General features: G+C 44.5%; 1 protein-coding gene across 1 annotated transcript in view; it reads right to left on the bottom strand.

Annotated features, from left to right (window-relative positions):
• The window catches only part of SYCP2L (synaptonemal complex protein 2 like), a 29,399-nt gene extending 9,822 nt beyond the window's left edge, over positions 1–19,577 (bottom strand). The window contains exons 1-11 of the mRNA XM_033154651.1: positions 19,563–19,577; positions 18,612–18,665; positions 16,163–16,297; positions 15,852–15,975; positions 15,196–15,296; positions 13,514–13,538; positions 12,427–12,512; positions 12,233–12,321; positions 11,462–11,496; positions 1,442–1,584; positions 1,004–1,056 (exon numbers count right to left, since the gene is read on the bottom strand). Coding sequence (XP_033010542.1) covers positions 1,004–1,056; positions 1,442–1,584; positions 11,462–11,496; positions 12,233–12,321; positions 12,427–12,512; positions 13,514–13,538; positions 15,196–15,296; positions 15,852–15,975; positions 16,163–16,297; positions 18,612–18,665; positions 19,563–19,574 — 857 coding nt within the window. The 5' untranslated portion in view covers positions 19,575–19,577. The remainder of the gene's footprint in view (positions 1–1,003; positions 1,057–1,441; positions 1,585–11,461; positions 11,497–12,232; positions 12,322–12,426; positions 12,513–13,513; positions 13,539–15,195; positions 15,297–15,851; positions 15,976–16,162; positions 16,298–18,611; positions 18,666–19,562) is intronic.
• Between the last annotated feature and the right edge of the window lie 283 nt (positions 19,578–19,860).

The raw sequence follows: 19,860 nt of genomic DNA, 5'->3' as shown, positions 1-19,860 counted from the left end.
AAAATGCCCCACAAACAACGCCGGCAAGCCTGAGCATGGAAATGGACGAGTACAAACATGTCTCAGGTGTGTTACCGTATGCATGCTGGGGGTAGTCAATTTGGTGTCCTACAAAAATGTTACTGGACTAAGACTACTGCCACCCCTGACCACAGGGCATGCTGGCTGGGGCTGATGGGACCTGAGATCTAACAATATCTGGAGGGTGACCCGTTGACTCCCTGTGGTCTACATGCGCATGCTGTTCTCTCACAGCATCAGAATGTACAATTGCAGTGGCAGGCCTCCAAGTTAGCGATGACCTACAGCAAGACTGAACATGAGAGGTGGTGATTGAGCCTAAGCTAGCCCATCTGTTTGGAGAACTTTAAGGCAGGTCAGCACCAGCTCACATCAACACCATCTGCCATGGCAAACAAGGTGGGCCCGCATCTCTTCCCATGCCCCATCAGCAATTCACACTTCATTAAGTAAGGTCCTTTCCTTTCCACACTACTACCAAGGCAATCATATCAGCGTATCAAGTGAAAGAGGTTGCCAATATGGTTACTTCCTGAGCCAGCGTCTCACTGGGGGACAACAATGGCATGGGAAGCAGACACGCACACATGACTTCCAGCTTCCAATGTGGTCGCATAGCCCTTTCCATGCCGCTGGGGAAACACCCAGCAGCATAGCTGTCAACTTTCCCCTTTTCTTGCGAGGAATCCTATTCGGAATAAGGGAATTTCCCTTTAAAAAAGGGAAAAGTTGACAGCTATGCCCAGCAGATTTTGACAACAATGGAATCGGGGTAAAAAAATATTGAAAAACAAATGAATAAACCATCTCCCATCTCCTCTGAAAGAAAGTTTGCCCTTTCAAGGTATTTAGAAGCTTAAGCAAAGGGAGTTACTTCTGTGGATAAGCCCAGAAATAGAGTCGGTAAACAAAACCTGCAAAAGCTTGCGAGAAATGGGTGCTCCAGCTCTCTCAGGTGAGCATGTTTGTGGCAAGTCCTTACCTTCTTTTATCTCCAAGTCTTTCATTCAGTTCGTTAAGAAATAACCTGGAATCCTTCAAGAGGGGGGGGGGAAGCAAAGCAGAATGTGACAATTCTTTTCAAAAATTGTTCCAACACCAATTCCTTTAAAAAAAATAAAAAACAAACATTGCATGCTCTTCCCAGTGGCACATAAGTCACCGTACAAACGCAAAATGAGTTGAGAAGGCCTGAGTATCACAAATCAATCCATTTCAGAGTTGTTTTAAAGACAACCAGCAATGCTTGATTTTCTTCACTGAGAAGGCACCGTTAACAGATTACATCCATTAATTCAGTGAAAAGGGAGAGAAACCAGTTTGCTATACTCTTTCCAAAAAAATAAATAAAAAAAATCCGCTGTTGCTATACATTTGAAGATTAGCAAAAACTAGTAGCTGAAAAAACAAAAACCCTTACTGTCTCAAAATCTCTGTCTTTGATTTCTCTAAAAGCCTTAGCAAGGTACTGATCTTCAAACCAGTCGTGAACAAGATCGACTCTCCACTTTTTCAACGTTATCCTGAACAGGGCTTCCACAATAGCAATCTGGATATCATAGTCTGTACAAAGAAAAGAGTTCTTGAAAACAATATATTCAGCATCCCATATGCAAAGTATCTTACCAAGTGCTGAAAAACTTCCTTCCTTCCTTGCACTACAAGTTTAGATCAAGAAATTCCCGCTTTATATTCAAGCCTTTGCCCGAGTCCATTATTCCAATATTTTAAAGTGCAGCATGCTTTCTCTCCCTCCTTCCCTCCCGGGACGTTTGATGCTATTGCTACACTATTGATCTTGCTAAAGGAAAATGTGATTCATTACAACAGTGCAATTTTCTTTTTCTTATGACTTTCGCATTTCCAAGAATAGTCAAATATTCATGTGCAACCATTACAGGTTCATTGGCCATGACTCAACAAATATCTGTCCCTTTTATCCATTAAAAAACATGGGAATTAGAACTAGTGCCACTAACGCACCTAATTTAATTCTACTGCTGGGGAAGAGATCTCACCTTTCCTAAGAACCTGTCACTGAAAATGTTAGTAATATCAAAAGACTTGACTTTTGACATGGCATTTCTGAAGAAGAGCTGCTTCAAGATAATTCTTGTTCTTTAGAGACAGCAGTTTTACCCATGCCTAGTCAGTGTCCTCTTAAATTTTTAACACAAAACAGGAATAATAAGAATGGAGGGTATTGGATATTAGAGCAACCAATGAGGGCAGGGAAGCTACAACAACCTCACCCTAGCATTCCCTGAGACTAATCAGGCCTACCAGTTATTTGCATTTGGCCCATGAGGCTGTTTTTGCCCACATGGCATCATCTATGCCATTAGATGTGAGGCAGGTAAAAGTGCTTTGTAAGTCCTGATGATCAGCTGAGTGGGCAAAAACAGGTCACGGCATTTCACTGGGACACCAGGTGACATGTTGTCGGAATACGTTTCACGGATCCGCCATGGATTCATATTTATTTGGTTATTTTATAAGTTTTTCAAGGTCTACTTTTAGTATAATTGCGCCTAAAAGCGAAAGTGAAAGCATGAATGAATAGTGTGGTTCACTTATGAGATTAATCCGCCTTTATTTTGTAGATCCGGTCATGTTCAAAGTTGTTAATGAGCGTTAAACTTGCTTCCCGCCTTTTTGGAGGGCAGTAACAGTGATTTTATTGGTTAAAGTACTAATGATGATGTCACGTTTGTTCCCTAATAAAAGGCAGAGGCACCCCGCTTAGGCACGAGACCGCACGTTCTTTTAGAGGATTTCGTTCATGTTCTTTTAGTTGGGTTTTAGTTGAAGTCAAGTTTAGTTTAAGGGACTAGGAGCGGGCTGGATGGGTTGGATGGGTTTTTCTTTAGTTAGAGTTAGATCGCGGAAGATCATTCGGTTTTAGTTTTAGTTAGGTTTTCTTTTAGGTTAGCCTAGGGTTAGGCCCGCGGAAGATATTTCGGTTTTAGTTTATTTAGTTAGCCTCGCGGAAGATTGGGCGCGCAGGGTCTTTAAGCTTAGGGGAACTTAGCTTAGGGGACGAGCCTATGCGGGTTCTGCCGAAGCCACTAAAGATACAACCGGTGTCTGTCTTCCTTTGGGGTTAAAGGGGGGAGTAAAGTAAAAATTTTAATTTCTTTAATTTGGTCCGCCTATTCAGAGTCAGGGTATATATTTTATTTCACAAGGCAACTTTTCATTAAAGAAGGCAATTAGGAACTCACACACCACCAGAGTCTTCAATTGGCTTACTCATCATCCTTCAGACTGTGAGGCTTGGCCGGCGACCGTGCTCAAAAGCACGCGGAACGCTGGCCGCTTTCCCCGCAACTGGTGCCTCGTGCATAACCAGTCCAAGGCCGTGCACGAGGAGCTCCAGCACCCAAACCCCGACAAGTGGTGCCCCGTGTGAGGCAAAGCGTAGTCAAAAATCGCTTCCACGAAGACTCCGGTTGAAAGCAACATATCGGAAGTGGCTCGGAAACAGACATTGAGAGGTGAGGTATAACGGCCCGGTTTATCCAGGATTTCGCTGCAGTAGCGCGAATCCACCGCTTGCACAAAGTACTGTAAATAGAAATTGCGCGCGTGTATTTTTGCCCCAAGGGGTCCCCGGGTAGAGCGGCAAGGAGTTTAGTGTAAGCCTACGGGCAGGATAAGGTCTTCCCTAAAGCCTACGGGTGGGAAGGGTTCTGGCAAAAGCCTACGGGTGCCAGGGTCTGGCAAAAGCCTACGGGTGCCAGGGTTTTCGGTCAAAGCCTACGGGTAGGGCCGGTGTCTCCCGAAAAAGCCTACGGGTGGGAGGGAAAGGTTTTCTGGCTAAAGCCTACGGGTGCCAGGTTTTTCGGTCAAAGCCTACGGGTAGGGCCGGTAGCCCCTAGTAGAAGCCCACGGGTGGGGGCGGAGGTTTTCTGGCTAAAGCCTACGGGTGCCAGGTTTTTCGGTTAAAGCCTACGGGTAGAACCGGTGTCCCCTAGTAGAAGCCTACGGGTGGGGGAGGAAAAGTTTTGGAAAAGTGCTAAAAAATGGGCTCCTCACTCTCAACTGCTCAAGTAAAATTTTGTGAAGATTTATTGTACCTTTTGAAAAGAAATGGTCACCCTGTCTCTGAATCAGAAGTAGAGCTTTTAGTTAAAACCATTGGGGAAATTTGTCCCTGGGTCCCTAAGGAAGGAACGAAAGATTTAGCTTCATGGGAAAGGATCGGGTTAGAATTTATGGCCAACCCGAAAATCGGAATTCCTGTACAATTAGTATGGAGCAAAGTAAGAAACTGCTTTCAACAAATCGCTCCAAGAAATGTTTTGCTTAATGGAACAGTGAATTTAGGAAATACTGCTTTTAATAGTGCCCCTGTGCTGCCGCTTGCGGTTGTGCCATTTTCGGCCCCCTCGCAGCAGCCAGTTCAGGCCCCGTTGTCGTACATGCACTCGCCCTTGTCCAATTTGTCGTTGCCAGATTCATTGCCGCCTGTGCCGGTGCAGCAGACGCCGTCGGCCTTTCAAGCCCCGCCGCGGACTGCCCCACCGCCAGTCGCTCAGCAGTCATCGCAGGCCTTTTACCAGCCAGCGATTTCAAGTCAGCAGCAGCCGCGGACCTCGCTCCAAGCAACGGTCCCGCTTCCTCCATCGCAAGCCGCGCTTTTGCCAGCGATCCAGCAGCAGCAGCAGCAAGCAGCCTTTTTGCCAGCAAACCCTGCTGCCCTGCAGGCCGCGCTCAAGCCAGCAGCTCCAGTTTTGCAGCAAGCTGATTTCCAATCAACAGCAATCCAAGCTTCAATGCAAGCAGCACAACAGCAATTTACCAACCCTTCAGCACCTCCAATGCCAATGCAGATTCCAAGACAAGAGCAAAGCCAAACAATGATGATCCAGATGCCAGGACTTGCAGTACAGAGCCAACAACCTTATGCTCCAACTCCAAGTCAGCCATCTTGTCTTCATCCAACTTCAAGTCAGCCATCTTGTCTTCATCCAACTTCAAGTCAGCCATCTTGTCTTCATAGTCAGCCATCTTCAAGGCATCCAGATGTCAAAGACTCTTTAGCGCCATCTAGTGGCTCATCATTTGGAAAGCATCAAGAAGATTTAAACTCACTGATGCCACCTACAGATCCAACAGCAATGCAACCCATCTGCAGAACTCAAGCTTTAGAAGCAGCTTTGGGACAAATAGACTTTAGTGCTGATCCAATGCACATCTTTCCAGTTATTCGTGCCAATGGAGGACAACCTGCAAGATATCAAGCTATTCCTTTTGAAACACTACGTGAACTGCGAAAAGCCATCCGCGAAAATGGACTTCAAGCTCCTTATACTAGAAGTTTACTTGAAGGACTGTCCACTAGTAGACTTCTGCCATCTGATTGGAAGTTGATACTTCGCACCTTCCTGTCGCCTACAGATGCTCTTCTGTGCCTGCAAGAGTGGAAAGAAGTGGCAGCCAGACGTGCAACACCACTTGCCACAGAAGATATGCTCACAGGATCAGGACATTACTCCAATCTCAATCAACAGCTAGCCATACCTGATGCTGCACTCGTCACCATAGCAGACATCGTGGTCAAAGCTTGGCGCAGACTACCCAATCGCACAGATGCTAGCTCAGTATCAGGATTCGCTGCAGTTAGGCAAGGTCCAAAGGAGCCTTATGGGGACTTTGTGGATCGCCTGATTGTTGCAGTGGAACGCCAGATAGAAGATCGTCATGCCAGAAACATGCTGACAAAACAACTTGCCTTTGAAAATGCCAATGATGACTGCAAGAATGCCCTAACAGCAGTTGCAGCTCGTCCAGATGCCACATTGACTGAGATGCTACGCGTCTGCCAGAATGTCGGTACCCACTCCTACAAAGCACAGCTCTTGGCAGCTGCGGTACAGATGCCACGTCAAGACAGCTCTACGCCAGTCAAGAAGTGCTATGGGTGTGGAGGCGATGGGCATTTCCGGTCGCAGTGCACAACAACGCCAAGGCCTTCTGCCAAGCCGCCAGAGAGATGTCCCATCTGTCAGAAAGGATTTCATTGGGCGAACGATTGTCGTTTGAATCCACAAAATACATCACCTACCTCATCTCCAGTTCAGGGAAACGGTTCTGCGGGCCGCGCCCCGGCCCCGGTAAAACAATAGGGTGCAAGTTCAAGAACATCATGAAGGTCAATCGTCCCAGAAAGGTGAACAACGCTACTCCTTATCCAGGTCATCAGGAAAAAAGAGTGATCCAGAGAGATATCTACTCTTCAGATGTCCAGAGAAAAGATGTGACCTCATCAAACATTCAGGTTCCAGAGGTTTCATCATCTGCCTTACCTATTCAAAGGGTTCCAGTAGAGAACACAGCATTCAGTTCACCTTCTGCTGACCGCCCTTCAGTTCCTGCTGATGTAACCCCTGCTTCACAACAAGCAATCACAGTCAAGTCTTTGATCGCAGAATTGCCTTCAACGTTGAGAAAACATTCTACTGAGGTCAACCTCACAGCACCTGAGCTTTACTCACCTTTGAGTCAAGGTCAATCTGTCATTGAAGGACATTTGCCCTTGATGAAACAGCAATATCCAGGTAGCAGCCCAGCTGATGATCACTTTCCATGTGGCCAAAGAATGCAAGTGAGTGAGACAGCTCCCTCTTGTGGAAGCTTAAACATCACTCCAGTTAACAATGTCCACACCTTTGTGTCACCTCCAGCTTTTAAGCTCAGCCCGCCACAATCAAATAATTATCATGAACAACAACTTCAACTGCCTTGTGTCAAAGAAGAAGTTCCATCCTGCCAGTTTGATGCACAACTGACTGAATGCCAACAGGTTCGACAGCATCAGCAACTCTCACCAACGGAAGAACCTCAGGTTTGCCAACTCAACGCCAAGCAGCTTCAGAGTTGCCAACTTCAGCAGTGCAAAAAACCCGAAGCCAAAAAGATGTCTTCAAACACTGCCAACGAAGAACAAGAAGAATCTTCTGTCCCAGGTATACCACTCTTCTTAACAGAGGACTGTTACTTTTCAAATCCATGGTTTGCTCAGCAATTGCCAACATCCATTCGTGGTCCATTCCCAGACACTTCAATTTGCCTTATCCTGCCTAGGATGGATCGCCTCCCTGCCACAGTCACACTGACTGCAGGCCTAGTTCGAATCACAGATTCATCGCAATTGCTGATTCCAGGATTTTCAACTGTTCCTTGTGTCCTAACAAAAGGTTTAGAAATTGCCAGACTTTATTTGCTTACTTCTACGCCTACAGCTCCTGTAGACTCTTTGCCTCCTCAGGCAGCAATGGCGCTAATCAAGATTACAGAAGAACGCCCTCATCTCGTCTTAGAAATGGGTGGACGAAAGATCAAGGGTCTTCTTGATACAGGCGCAGATGTTACAGTGATCGCCAGAAAAGATTGGCCTGACCAGTGGGCAACGACTGTCACCCAGGAAGTCTTCGGAGTCGGAGGTTTCGAACCCGCCCACCAGAGCGTACATCCGATTACCTTCCAGTCAGACTCAGGCTCCATGGTGCAGCTCCGTCCACTTGTTATGGATGTGCCTATCACCCTTTGGGGTAGAGACTTATTGTCTAAAGCAAGAACTGTTATCCATACGCATTTTTGATGTGGGCCTTTGCATCAGCGCCAGTACATGCTCTTCCACTCACATGGAAGGAAGGACCCCCTGTATGGGTCGACCAATGGGCGCTGACGTCAGAAAAGCTCGCTGCAGCAGAGGCCCTAATCAAAGAGCTACTACACCAGAATCGCATGCAACCCTTTACTCTCCGTCAGTACCTCATGGATAAAGCTCCACAGTCATTGACCTTAGAGCGTTCCCTTGATAGTCTCAACACTGTCCTTTGCAGTAAGCCTATTGCAAAGTTCTCCTGGAAAGTTTCACTGCTTGGTAAGGTGAATTCTCCTGTCTACAAGTTCTGTTCAGCAGCATCTTCAAGCACTCTCACGCCGCTGAAACTTTCCCTTGTCTTAGTGATCCAATCGCCAACCATGGGACGTTCCTTGCTATGTTCCGTGCTGTCTTTCGCATGGGCATTCTGTTGGCTGGTTTTGAATGGCACTCACCGTGTCTACAGATTGCTGCCATCACTTCTTGCAGCATACCTGTTTCCAACCAAAACCGCAAACCCTTTTCACCTGCTTTCTGTTGCTCTCTACCTGATTGCAAATATGCTCCGCACCTCCCCAGGTATTCTTTTGGAGTATCTTTTCCTGCATCAACCAAGGACTCTACTACAGGCTCTTCAGACGGTTCCTCCTTGTGCTCAGAAGTACGGTCTTCCGCAAGGAACTCTTCACCTGAAAGTCAAGTCATGTAGCCCTGCGTGGTACTTGCCAGCCTGCATTTTCAACGACAGCCCCTTGTTGCTTAATCCTCTCGGCGGAGGACTGTCCTTGCTTCTGTGGAAAAAACCCTTACCTCTCACGCCTGTTTGTGCGTTCAACATTCATTCCTCTCTAGAAGACACGCTGGACAAACTTTGCGTGAAATCCGATGCTCCCTTTTCATCGCAAGCCGTGATGTCTAACTCTGGTTGTTAGCTACTCGCTAACTTCTCAACTTCGTGTCAAATGCAGCAACTCTTCAAAAATCCTCAACCTATGCCTTTTGTTTGCCTCTGGGTGGCCTTTGGTTCCTGGCTACCTAGATTTGTTCCAGTTATTCTCTTACCTGCATTCACTAGCAGATCACCTTGATTTGCTTGCTTAACCTCCTTTCTTCTACAGGTATTGTTGGTTCTTCAGAACTCAATGTTTCAGTACTTTCCTGAGCTCCACGAACTTTTCCTGAGTTCCAGGACTATTTCTTCTACATGGTCGTGTGTAGTCGGAGAAGAAGACGACCGGCAACTCATTCATCGTCTTCATCCTCCTCTCCAACACCATTTTGCAGTTCTGAACCTGTCTTGTACTTTATATTGTACTTGTAAAAATTGCATATTTACCTTTGTATGCTTCTTGAAATATCCGCCTCGCATGTTACATGTGTTTTCCTTATAGCTTGATAATTAATGATATGGATGTTTATATATGCAAAGCTTTTCTGAAATGGTTTCCATTTAGAGCGTCACAATTTTGATGATATGGAAATGTTTATGTAAGGTTAAAAACATTGTCTTTGTGCAGTTCTAGTCATAGACATATTCATGCATATATGTTTTATTTCAATGATCCTAAATCTCCTCGTTGTGCTTGCAAAAGTTGTAATTCAAAATGTGGTAACATTTATATACTTTATTTGAAATGACTTCCTTTGGTCAAAGTATTGGTCATTCTCGGATTTGTTCAAGATATATATGTCAAGTCTGGTGGTGTCCTACCCTCTTGGTACCCCTTTTTCTTTGAAAAAATCCCCCTCTATATGCTACCTTTGGCAGTAAACCAGGTTCCCAGCTTTTCCCTTCACCTTGTTTCCTGCTGTTCATGGGAGACCTTTATGTAGTTTGGTTTAATTCCCATCTCGTTTCGCTGGAAACCCTTGCGTAGATGGTTTAAATCCTCATCCTGGCTGGGACACCTTTATATAGGTAGCTTAAATCCCCTCTTGTGGCGCAAACCACTTGTACTTAGGTGCCTTAAATCCCCTTTCTGGAATCGGACCCTAGTTCCCCGTTACCTGTGGTCGCTGTGGTAAGTCCAGAATCTAAAGTTCCCTCGATTCTGTAGCCTCAGTGCCACACACCTTTTATGTTTCCTTATCCATTTTCCTTAGTTTCCAAATAAAATATTAAAAAAAATGGGGGAGGGGTCTGGGTAGGCCATGTAGCCCCAGCTCTAGTTATATTTTAATTTTGGGTCCCGGATCGGGACCTCTCTTATGTTTGAGCAGTCATTATCCGTTATTTTTAATTTTGGACCTGCATCAGGTCCTCTCTTGTGTTTGGGGAGTAATTTGTTGTTTTACGCTGCACGCGAAAGTATACATACTTATGAGATGATTTGTTGTATTACACTACATATTGAAGTATTTATATATGCCTTAAAGGTTTACAGTGTATCGGATCGATCACTTTTTATGTTCGGCTAGTGGTTTGTTATTTTCATGACTTTATTGCTACATTATTGTACAAGTATTTCCTCTTATGAAGGGGGTGGATGTTGATAGTGTTACTGGTGTTTATATCACAGTTTTGATGTGGACACTGTTGGCACTGTTGATGCTCTGCCCTTTCATGTCAAGTTATATATCAAAACAAATGGTAATGTTTATGTCAGATAAATACTTATGATATCTCTATTTTTTTTATATAACTAAATCAAAATTAATTTAATTTAAAACAAAAAAAGAAAGATGATATGTCGGAATACGTTTCACGGATCCGCCATGGATTCATATTTATTTGGTTATTTTATAAGTTTTTCAAGGTCTACTTTTAGTATAATTGCGCCTAAAAGCGAAAGTGAAAGCATGAATGAATAGTGTGGTTCACTTATGAGATTAATCCGCCTTTATTTTGTAGATCCGGTCATGTTCAAAGTTGTTAATGAGCGTTAAACTTGCTTCCCGCCTTTTTGGAGGGCAGTAACAGTGATTTTATTGGTTAAAGTACTAATGATGATGTCACGTTTGTTCCCTAATAAAAGGCAGAGGCACCCCGCTTAGGCACGAGACCGCACGTTCTTTTAGAGGATTTCGTTCATGTTCTTTTAGTTGGGTTTTAGTTGAAGTCAAGTTTAGTTTAAGGGACTAGGAGCGGGCTGGATGGGTTGGATGGGTTTTTCTTTAGTTAGAGTTAGATCGCGGAAGATCATTCGGTTTTAGTTTTAGTTAGGTTTTCTTTTAGGTTAGCCTAGGGTTAGGCCCGCGGAAGATATTTCGGTTTTAGTTTATTTAGTTAGCCTCGCGGAAGATTGGGCGCGCAGGGTCTTTAAGCTTAGGGGAACTTAGCTTAGGGGACGAGCCTACGCGGGTTCTGCCGAAGCCACTAAAGATACAACCGGTGTCTGTCTTCCTTTGGGGTTAAAGGGGGGAGTAAAGTAAAATTTTTAATTTCTTTAATTTGGTCCGCCTATTCAGAGTCAGGGTATATATTTTATTTCACGAGGCAACTTTTCATTAAAGAAGGCAATTAGGAACTCACACACCACCAGAGTCTTCAATTGGCTTACTCATCATCCTTCAGACTGTGAGGCTTGGCCGGCGACCGTGCTCAAAAGCACGCGGAACGCTGGCCGCTTTCCCCGCAACTGGTGCCTCGTGCATAACCAGTCCAAGGCCGTGCACGAGGAGCTCCAGCACCCAAACCCCGACAACATGTGGGTGGCTTCACTCAATTCCTAGGCAGCAGCTTAGTTTCACAGCTAACATCAGTTGAGAAGCACCACTCTACACAGGAGTTTCCGTATTCTTGGGTTTTAGCATCAGATTTCTAAGGCCTCGTCAAAACGGGTACCTGGACTTTTCCCAGCCCTGACCAAGATGCTAAGTTTTTCTTACCACCAACATCCAGAATTGCTTTTGCAAGTTCTTTCCTGAAACGACATAACCCATTAATGAGCTTGAAGCCTTAGAGAGAGAAATCATTGGGGATTAAATATTTAGATGTAAGGTATGAACAGTCAAAACTGAGAAACAAAACATGCATAATAGGAGTGGACTGAAAGGGAACTTTTGCCGAGACTGTCCAATTTAATCTTTTCGGAGCAACGTAGCAATTTAGGGCCACAGCAACCAAATGCCTTTCTCCCTAATATTCAAATGCACCATTCATAAAAGGAAGTTCTTCACTCGAACAGTCATATGGATCTTCAACTACAAGTGCAGTGCTGCGGTATACAAAAACTTAAAACTGTCTCCATATGTTTCCCAGCAGTAACTGAAGCAGGACTATTTATGGAGTGCTCCTGTGCTCATGTTCTGCTTTCCCCACACTGGGCATCTGGTTGGCCACTGTGAAAACTGGACTAGATGGGCCATACGCCTGGTCCAACAGACTAGTCTTATGTTCTTAGGTAGCCAGTGGTGGGTTTCGGCTAGTCGAGTCAGGGATAATGGGAGTTGTAGTCCAAAAACAGCTGCAAGACCACATAGGCTAGCCACACTGCACTAATGCAAGACATTATTGGATGCAAACGTCTCCTCATTTACTTCAGCAAAAAAAATCAAACTTTCTGTTAAGTACAAAAGAGGGGAAAGATTCCTTCCTAGCACCTAACAGAGCACAGAAGACACACAAGGATCAAGCCCACATGTTACAAAGCTACTTACGTAAGCAGACACATCTCTTCAGACCCGGCAAACCTCTTTTTCTCCTCTTTTCCGGTGTTATCCAGCAGAGTGTTTAAGGTTCTCAAAGCCTTTGATAAGTGTAGGAAATGTAGGAAGACAAGAGTAAGTAACTGACTCACGACTTTGTTTTACTTCATAGAAATCATACCACATACTCCTTGTTTGAAACTGACCTCCTGTCGAAGGAAACAGCTCACATGAGAATCAACAGCTAGATGTCCCAAATATGGTATGAAAGACTCCAGCAACTGCTTTCCCCCTATAACAGAGAAGTTGGGAGAGAAACACACATTTGTTACCAGTTAGACAGGGAACGACTTCTAAGTTTCAAAGCAGTGCCACAGTCTCTCTTATTGGAATAGCAATCTTCCCAAATCAGTGTGACCTGCTTTTTGTAATATTGTACAAGAGGTTTGCTTTTCGCTCCCTCATTGCAGAAGTTTAAATATCTACTGCATTTTTACTAGAGCTGTACACAGACTAGATAATTTTTAGCTGATCAATAATTTGCTTTTTAGTCAATTAAAAATATTTGTGCATTACTGAGGTGTGTGCGACTTTCGCAATATGGAAGACAACAGAAGGAAAATCCATTTCTAGTGTGTCGCCCATTCCAATTCCTTACTACAGCAAAGCATCAGAAACAAAGCATCAAAAAACAGACAACAGTACAGTATCCTAATCTCTTGGTCTGATTAACTGGAGGGGACCCACTAGAATGATCTAAGCAGCGGTTTCCATTTGCTGGTCTGCAGACACCAGGAGGTCCATGGCACCATTCACATAACAAAAACTACCATAGAGATATCAAAATTGTCCAAATTAGGGAGCCCATGGCTTTTGAAAAACAGGGGCTCCTCAGTACTTAGCTAATTGGGAACCACTGATCCAATGTATTAATTGGTTGTCTAATTCAGTCTAAATAAACCTGGCAGCCTCACTTCTTTTGTTTACTCCTATTCTCCTCAAGGACTCAAAATAATTTAGAAAGAAAGCCCAACAAAAACATTGCATGTTCATTCAGTAGTAAATCTCAATGTGTTCAATTGCACTTACTCCTGGAGAGGTATGCATAGTACAGTATTGTAGTTACAAATCGTATGCATTTAACAGCCATAAATTCTACTTAAAACCACTTCTTTTTAAAAATGTAACTTTTGCATTTGTCCTTTGACATATTGCCTCAAGACTGTTCTGTACAAGGCAATGAATAAATGTAATAAATCATCATCAGATACTTAAAGGTATTTAGCGACTGACCTTCAGTGTTGCTTTTGCCAATAATCTGAAAGCAAGATGTTGTGGGGATGGGAAGAGAAACAGAATGGATATAACTCAAAGTTAATACCTTATTGGCATGCATCAAAATACAGCACATCCAAAATACTGCCCAGTTTATAAAACTTAACACACCAGCACTAATATATCACAGCATTGTAAAGTGTGCTTAACCGTAATACCCGCCAGGTTCAAACAGAACAAGTTTCCGCTCCTCAACGCTGAGTTTTATTTCAAAATTAGACTCGTCCTGAATTATTATCATGGTCATTCATGCAGTGCATTTCAACCATGTACAGATTTTCTACATTCCCATTTTCCCATGCAGGTTTTGTAAAAATGTTACATAGTATGACGACAAGTTAGGGCCAACTGCTATGCACTTTGAACAACATAGCTTCCAGCAAAAATTGCATGGTTGGGTCTTCACAGGAAAATCTGAAGCAGCACCCCACATTTGTTGCTCAGATGTCATGGCTGCTGGCCTCACTAGCATTGCCACCCTGTGGCGCTGGCGTGGTTACTTGCTAGAAGAGGAGGAAGAGTTTGCATTTGATATCCCGCATTATCACTACCCGAAGGAGTCTCAAAGCAGCTAACATTCTCCTTTCCCTTCCTCCCCCACAACAAACACTCTGTGAGGTGAGTGGGGCTGAGAGACTTCAAAGAAGTGTGACTAGCCCAAGGTCACCCAGCAGCTGCATGTGGAGGAGCGGAGACACAAACCCGGTTCACCAGATTACAAGTCTACCGCTCTTCTTAACCACTACACCACACTGGCTACACAATGCAGCTGAACCATATGGGAAGTGAACATAATGTTCCTGCAGGCACATAGGGCACTGAAAGCCCGGAAGCACAACTTCCATTTTCCAGTTGGTCACTGGGAGCATTTATCAAAATCAGCCTTAGCTTGCACAACCACACCCTCCAACATTTCTCCAATAAAGAAAGGGACATCGTATTCCATAATTATTATTAATTATTGTTGTTGTTGTTGTTGTTGTTATACCCTGCACATCTGATGGGGTAACCCCAGCCACTCTGGGCGGCTTCCAAAGTATATAAAAACATAAACTTTTTTTTAAAGTCCCGATATATACAGATGCCTTCTAATGGTTCTTTGTTACTTATCTCTTTGGCTGGGGGGGGGGGTCACAAAACTCCATACCCTTCAATATTTCTCTGTTTGAAATAAGGACATCTTAAGGAAAAGTGGGACAATCTGGAATTAAATCAGAAACTGGTACGGCTTCTGTAAATCCAGGACTGTCCCTGGAAAACAGGAACACTTGGAGGGTCTGCACAACACCCACATACATCTTTGCATTTTAACAGGTTCACAGGATGGCTTTCCACATTACCATGATGTTCTAGTGTAGCACAAAGCTGCATCCATACAGTCCATTATAAACATACAAGGAAAGCATTAGCTTACCACTGAGCTGGGGAACTTGTTCCTCCAGATGTTGTTGGACTACAGCTCCCACCATCCCTGACCTTTGGCCATGCTGGCTGGGACTCATGGGATTTGGAGTCTGACAAATTCCGGCAGGCCACATGCTCCCCTAGAGATTTGTGGGGTTCATAACCAGCCGCTTCATGGCACACAAATATGGTTGCCAAAAGGCCGCAACACAGCACGGTTGTCTCTGTGCACTTACCAAGGCAGTGTCGAAGAAGTCTTCAACAAGCTGGACCAACAATGTACTTTCACTTGGTTCTATCAGACTCAGAAATTCTCTGGTTCTTTCAAACCAAGTGACTATGTAAAACAAACAAGACGCACACAAGCAAAGTCAAAGGAATGTCTCAAAGCTAGTTTTCTACCTACAGAAATGCAACTAGGAGAAAGAAGACAATTACACAGGTACAAGGACCCACGAGTGTTTTTATTATACAGGGAGGGATGAAGAGCAAGATAGAAGCTGCCCATGGATATTGCCTGCCCGTCTTATGTGGGTTATTCCCAATTTATGAAACAGATCTCTTCTTTCAATGAAATAACACAAATCTTCACTGAGCCATGCCTAGCTGCATAAAACAAAACAAAAAAGGAAGATTGCAATCCTTGTCTACAAGTAACAAAATGAGGTCAAACAAACTGACTGCAATTTTTTTTAAAAAAAAAATGTTTTTTGGCGGGGCGGGGGGAAGATAACTAATTCCCAACGGAAAGAAGGGCTATTTAGAAGTTTGGTTTGGTCAGCTTTTGGCTAAGATCACCAGTTCTTAGAACAAGGACATTTCTGTTTCATGGAGCATTAGTATGGTTTATACATAGCATAGCACTTAAACAGCCATTCACGCATAGGGTTACTTATCTTTGCTATCAATCCCTCCTGAAGAAGCAAATTTACACCATTTCGAGGATCACTTCTACAATACTGCTGAATGCACTTCAACAATAGGGATACATTTGTGAACTCATTTTTGTCCAGTTCCTAGGATGGAGGGAAATCCTGCATTACTGCATAAACAAGCAATTCAAAGGACTGAATTTTAAGAGATTAACAGCGCAGTCCTATAAATGTCTACTCAGAAGTGAGCCTCATTGAGTTCAGTGGGGCTTACTCCTCAGAAAGAAGCTACAGAATTGCAGCTGAAGCAATGGCTCCTTTTCCTACTTGCCTTTTTTAGAACTTTGTCCAGTTGGTTTAATAGTTGCTTGCTGTATTTCTGAGGATAAATATCATTTCCTTGGATTATTTCTTTTATTTTCTGAAATCCTTTTCCCTTGAAGGCATCACAAAGTAATGACTCTAGCTAGAAAAAAACATGCAGAAGCAACATATTGAAAAACTTGTAGCCTCTCAATTATGGACAGATTAGCTTTCTCACCATTGATCATCTAGCTCATGGGTAGGCAAACTAAAGCCCATAGGCCAGATCCAGCCCAATCGCCTTCTAAATCTGGCCCGCGGACAGTCTGGGAATCAGCATGTTTTTACATGAGTAGAATGTGTCCTTTTATGTAAAATGCATCTCTGGGTTATTTGTGGGCCCTGCCTGGTGTTTTTACATGAGCAGAATGTGTGCTTTTATTTAAAATGCATCTCTGGGTTATTTATGGGGCATAGGAATTCGTTCATTCCATATATATATATGTGTATATCAGAAAGATATGGAGGTCTCGTACACCCTAGGTAGTGTGGTTGCTGACCTTGAGCCAGACATCCTGGAGAGTGAAGTCAAATGGGCCTTAGAAAGCACTGCTAACAACAAGGCCAGTGGAAGTGATGATATTCCAGCTGAATTATTTAAAATTTTAAAGGATGATGCTGTTAAGGTGCTACATTCAATATGCCAGCAAGTTTGGAAAACACAGCAGTGGCCAGAGGACTGGAGAAGATCAGTCTACATCCCAATCCCAAAGAAGGGCAGTGCCAAAGAATGCCCCAACTACCGCACAATTACGCTCATTTCACACGCTAGCAAGGTTATGCTTAAAATTCTACAAGGCAGGCTTAAGCAGTATGTGGACCGAGAACTCCCAGAAGTGCAAGCTGGATTTCGAAGGGGCAGAGGAACCAGAGACCAAATTGTGAACATGCGCTGGATTATGGAGAAAGCTAGAGAGTTCCAGAAAAACATCTACTTCTGCTTCATTGACTACGCAAAAGCATTTGACTGTGTCAACCACAGCAAACTATGGCAAGTTCTTAAAGAAATGGGAGTGCCGGATCACCTCATTTGTCTCCTGAGAAATCTCTATGTGGGACAAGAAGCTACAGTTAGAACTGGATATGGAACAACTGATTGGTTCAAAATTGGGAAAGGAGTACGACAAGGCTGTATATTGTCTCCCTGCTTATTTAACTTATATGCAGAATTCATCATGCGAAAGTATGGACTGGATGAATCCCAAGCCGGAATTAAGATTGCCAGAAGAAATATCAACAACCTCAGATATGCTGATGACACAACGTTGATGGCAGAAAGTGAGGAGGAATTAAAGAACCTTTTAATGAGGGTGAAAGAGGAGAGCGCAAAATATGGTCTGAAGCTCAACATCAAAAAAACTAAGATCATGGCCACTGGTCCCATCACCTCCTGGCAAATAGAAGGGGAAGAAATGGAGGCAGTGAGAGATTTTACTTTCTTGGGTTCCATGATCACTGCAGATGGTGACAGCAGTCACGAAATTAGAAGACGCCTGCTTCTTGGGAGAAAAGCAATGACAAACCTAGACAGCATCTTAAAAAGCAAAGACATCACCTTGCCGACAAAGGTCCGTATAGTTAAAGCTATGGTTTTCCCAGTAGTAATGTACGGAAGTGAGAGCTGGACCATCAAGAAGGCTGATCACCGAAGAATTGATGCTTTTGAATTATGGTGCTGGAGGAGACTCTTGAGAGTCCCATGGACTGCAAGAAGATCAAACTTATCCATCCTTAAAGAAATCGGCCCTGAGTGCTCACTGGAAGGACAGATCCTGAAGCTGAGGCTCCAGTACTTTGGCCACCTCATGAGAAGAGAAGACTCCCTAGAAAAGTCCCTGCTGTTGGGGAAGGTGGAGGGCACAAGGAGAAGGGGGCGACCGAGGACGAGATGGTTGGACAGTGTTCTCGAAGCTACTAACATGAGTTTGGCCAAACTGCAGGAGGCAGTGAAAGATAAGCGTGCCTGGCGTGCTCTGGTCCATGGGGTCACGAAGAGTCGGACACGACTAAACGACTGAACAACAAATATATATAGTCCGGCCCCCCACAAGGTCTGAGGGACAGCGGACTGGCCCCCTGCTGAAAAGGTTTGCTGACCCCTGATCTAGTCACTTCTTGGTCCATACCAACTTTGAAAACAGAGGGAGGAATTCAACACAGCACTATGGAAATGGGTCCATCAGCACAAGCATTTTAGCTTGCTCTCCTTTCCCCACACTCTTCTCTGGCGCTTCTCCTAAAACACACACAAGCCAATTTGAAAGAGTGTGTGGGGAGGACAATGGTGGAAGTCTTGTGTGAGCTTCTGCTGCTGGGGCTCATTTGGCCCTCAATATGCTGAAAAGATGAGAGTCTCTAAAACAAAGACATCTGATTTTAAGCCGACTGAACAATGTTGTGCACATGGTGATATTTACATAGTATTCAGATCTGTCCAGCATGTCACCATCATTTTCTCTACTCTCTTCTTCCTATACAGGGGGGGGGGGGGCAGACACACAATAATTTCAAACATACAGATTTTGATTAGAAATATCTACCCAGAGCTCAAATTGTGGGCAGAAATGGCAGAGGGTCCCTTAATGGAAGCCCACTTGCCCAGCTGCTCATACTCACCAATTTTCCCCACTAGGCCCCCACCCCAAGAGCATTAGGAAAGGTAGAGGCAATGGCCCTCTCCACAATGCGTCCCCACCCACCCCTGTAATTCCAGTACTTTACTTATGTTGATCACTGCAAAATAAATAAATAAATAAATAAATAAATAAATACTGGAGATGTCCTCAAGACAGAGCATCAGTGAACTTGTGCCAGAATTGTTTTTAAGTGAACATAAGAAAAGCATCAATGGGAAGCCCACAAACAGGACCAGAGTACAGGAGCTCACTCCACTCCTGTGGTTTCCAGCAACTGGTGTTCCCCATGGTGGCTGCTGTAACCCACATGGGACAGCTGGGTATTTCATCTGGTATAAGCCGCTCCTGGTAGTATTTGATTAAAAGATAGGGCATAGATTTTCAATGTGTCCCCAGCAAATAAAAATAAAATCACCACCCATTTGCAGCCAAGAAAAAGTCAGCCAAAATCCCAGAAAAAAAGACCTTTGAGGCTCATTGGGTAACCCCCCCCCCCCACCTTGAGCGTTTTGCAAGGTGGCCCTATGCATGAGTTATTCTCAGGTCACGCCTAATCAGACGCATGTGTACTTGGGAAGGCTGCCCCACGGGGAGGGCCCCATGGGGCACACTCTCCAAACAAAAGCCCACAGCAGGCTTGCCACCCCAACGGTCATGGGCACTATGCTGGAGAACCAGTCTTTGCGCCAGTCAACAGAGCCCCTCCCCCGGGCCTGCAAGCGGCCCACCGACCTGATCCTGCATGGCCGGCTCGGCTCCAAATCTTCCAGGAAAGGGCGGCGCGCGCGCCAAGCGCGGCCTTAATAAGCGTTCGGGCAGCACCTGACGCGCGTTCCACGCGCAGCTGCTACTGCCACCTGCGCCCAAGGGCGTGAATTGAGGGTGGGGTGGCTGAGCGCGCTCGGAGTCCGATCCACTCCCCCCCCACACCCTGAGTCGGAGCCTCGGAGGGGTTACTTTAAGAGGCGATTTCCTGAAAGAAAAGCTTTGAATCCCTTCTTAGTAGGAATTGATTCCGGGGGTGCAGGGA

The sequence above is a fragment of the Lacerta agilis genome, chromosome 7 (assembly GCF_009819535.1).
Source record: "Lacerta agilis isolate rLacAgi1 chromosome 7, rLacAgi1.pri, whole genome shotgun sequence".
In the NCBI taxonomy this organism is placed as follows: domain Eukaryota; kingdom Metazoa; phylum Chordata; class Lepidosauria; order Squamata; family Lacertidae; genus Lacerta; species Lacerta agilis.
Note: the sequence above shows the minus strand (reverse complement) of the source record. Positions and strands in the feature narration are given on the sequence as shown.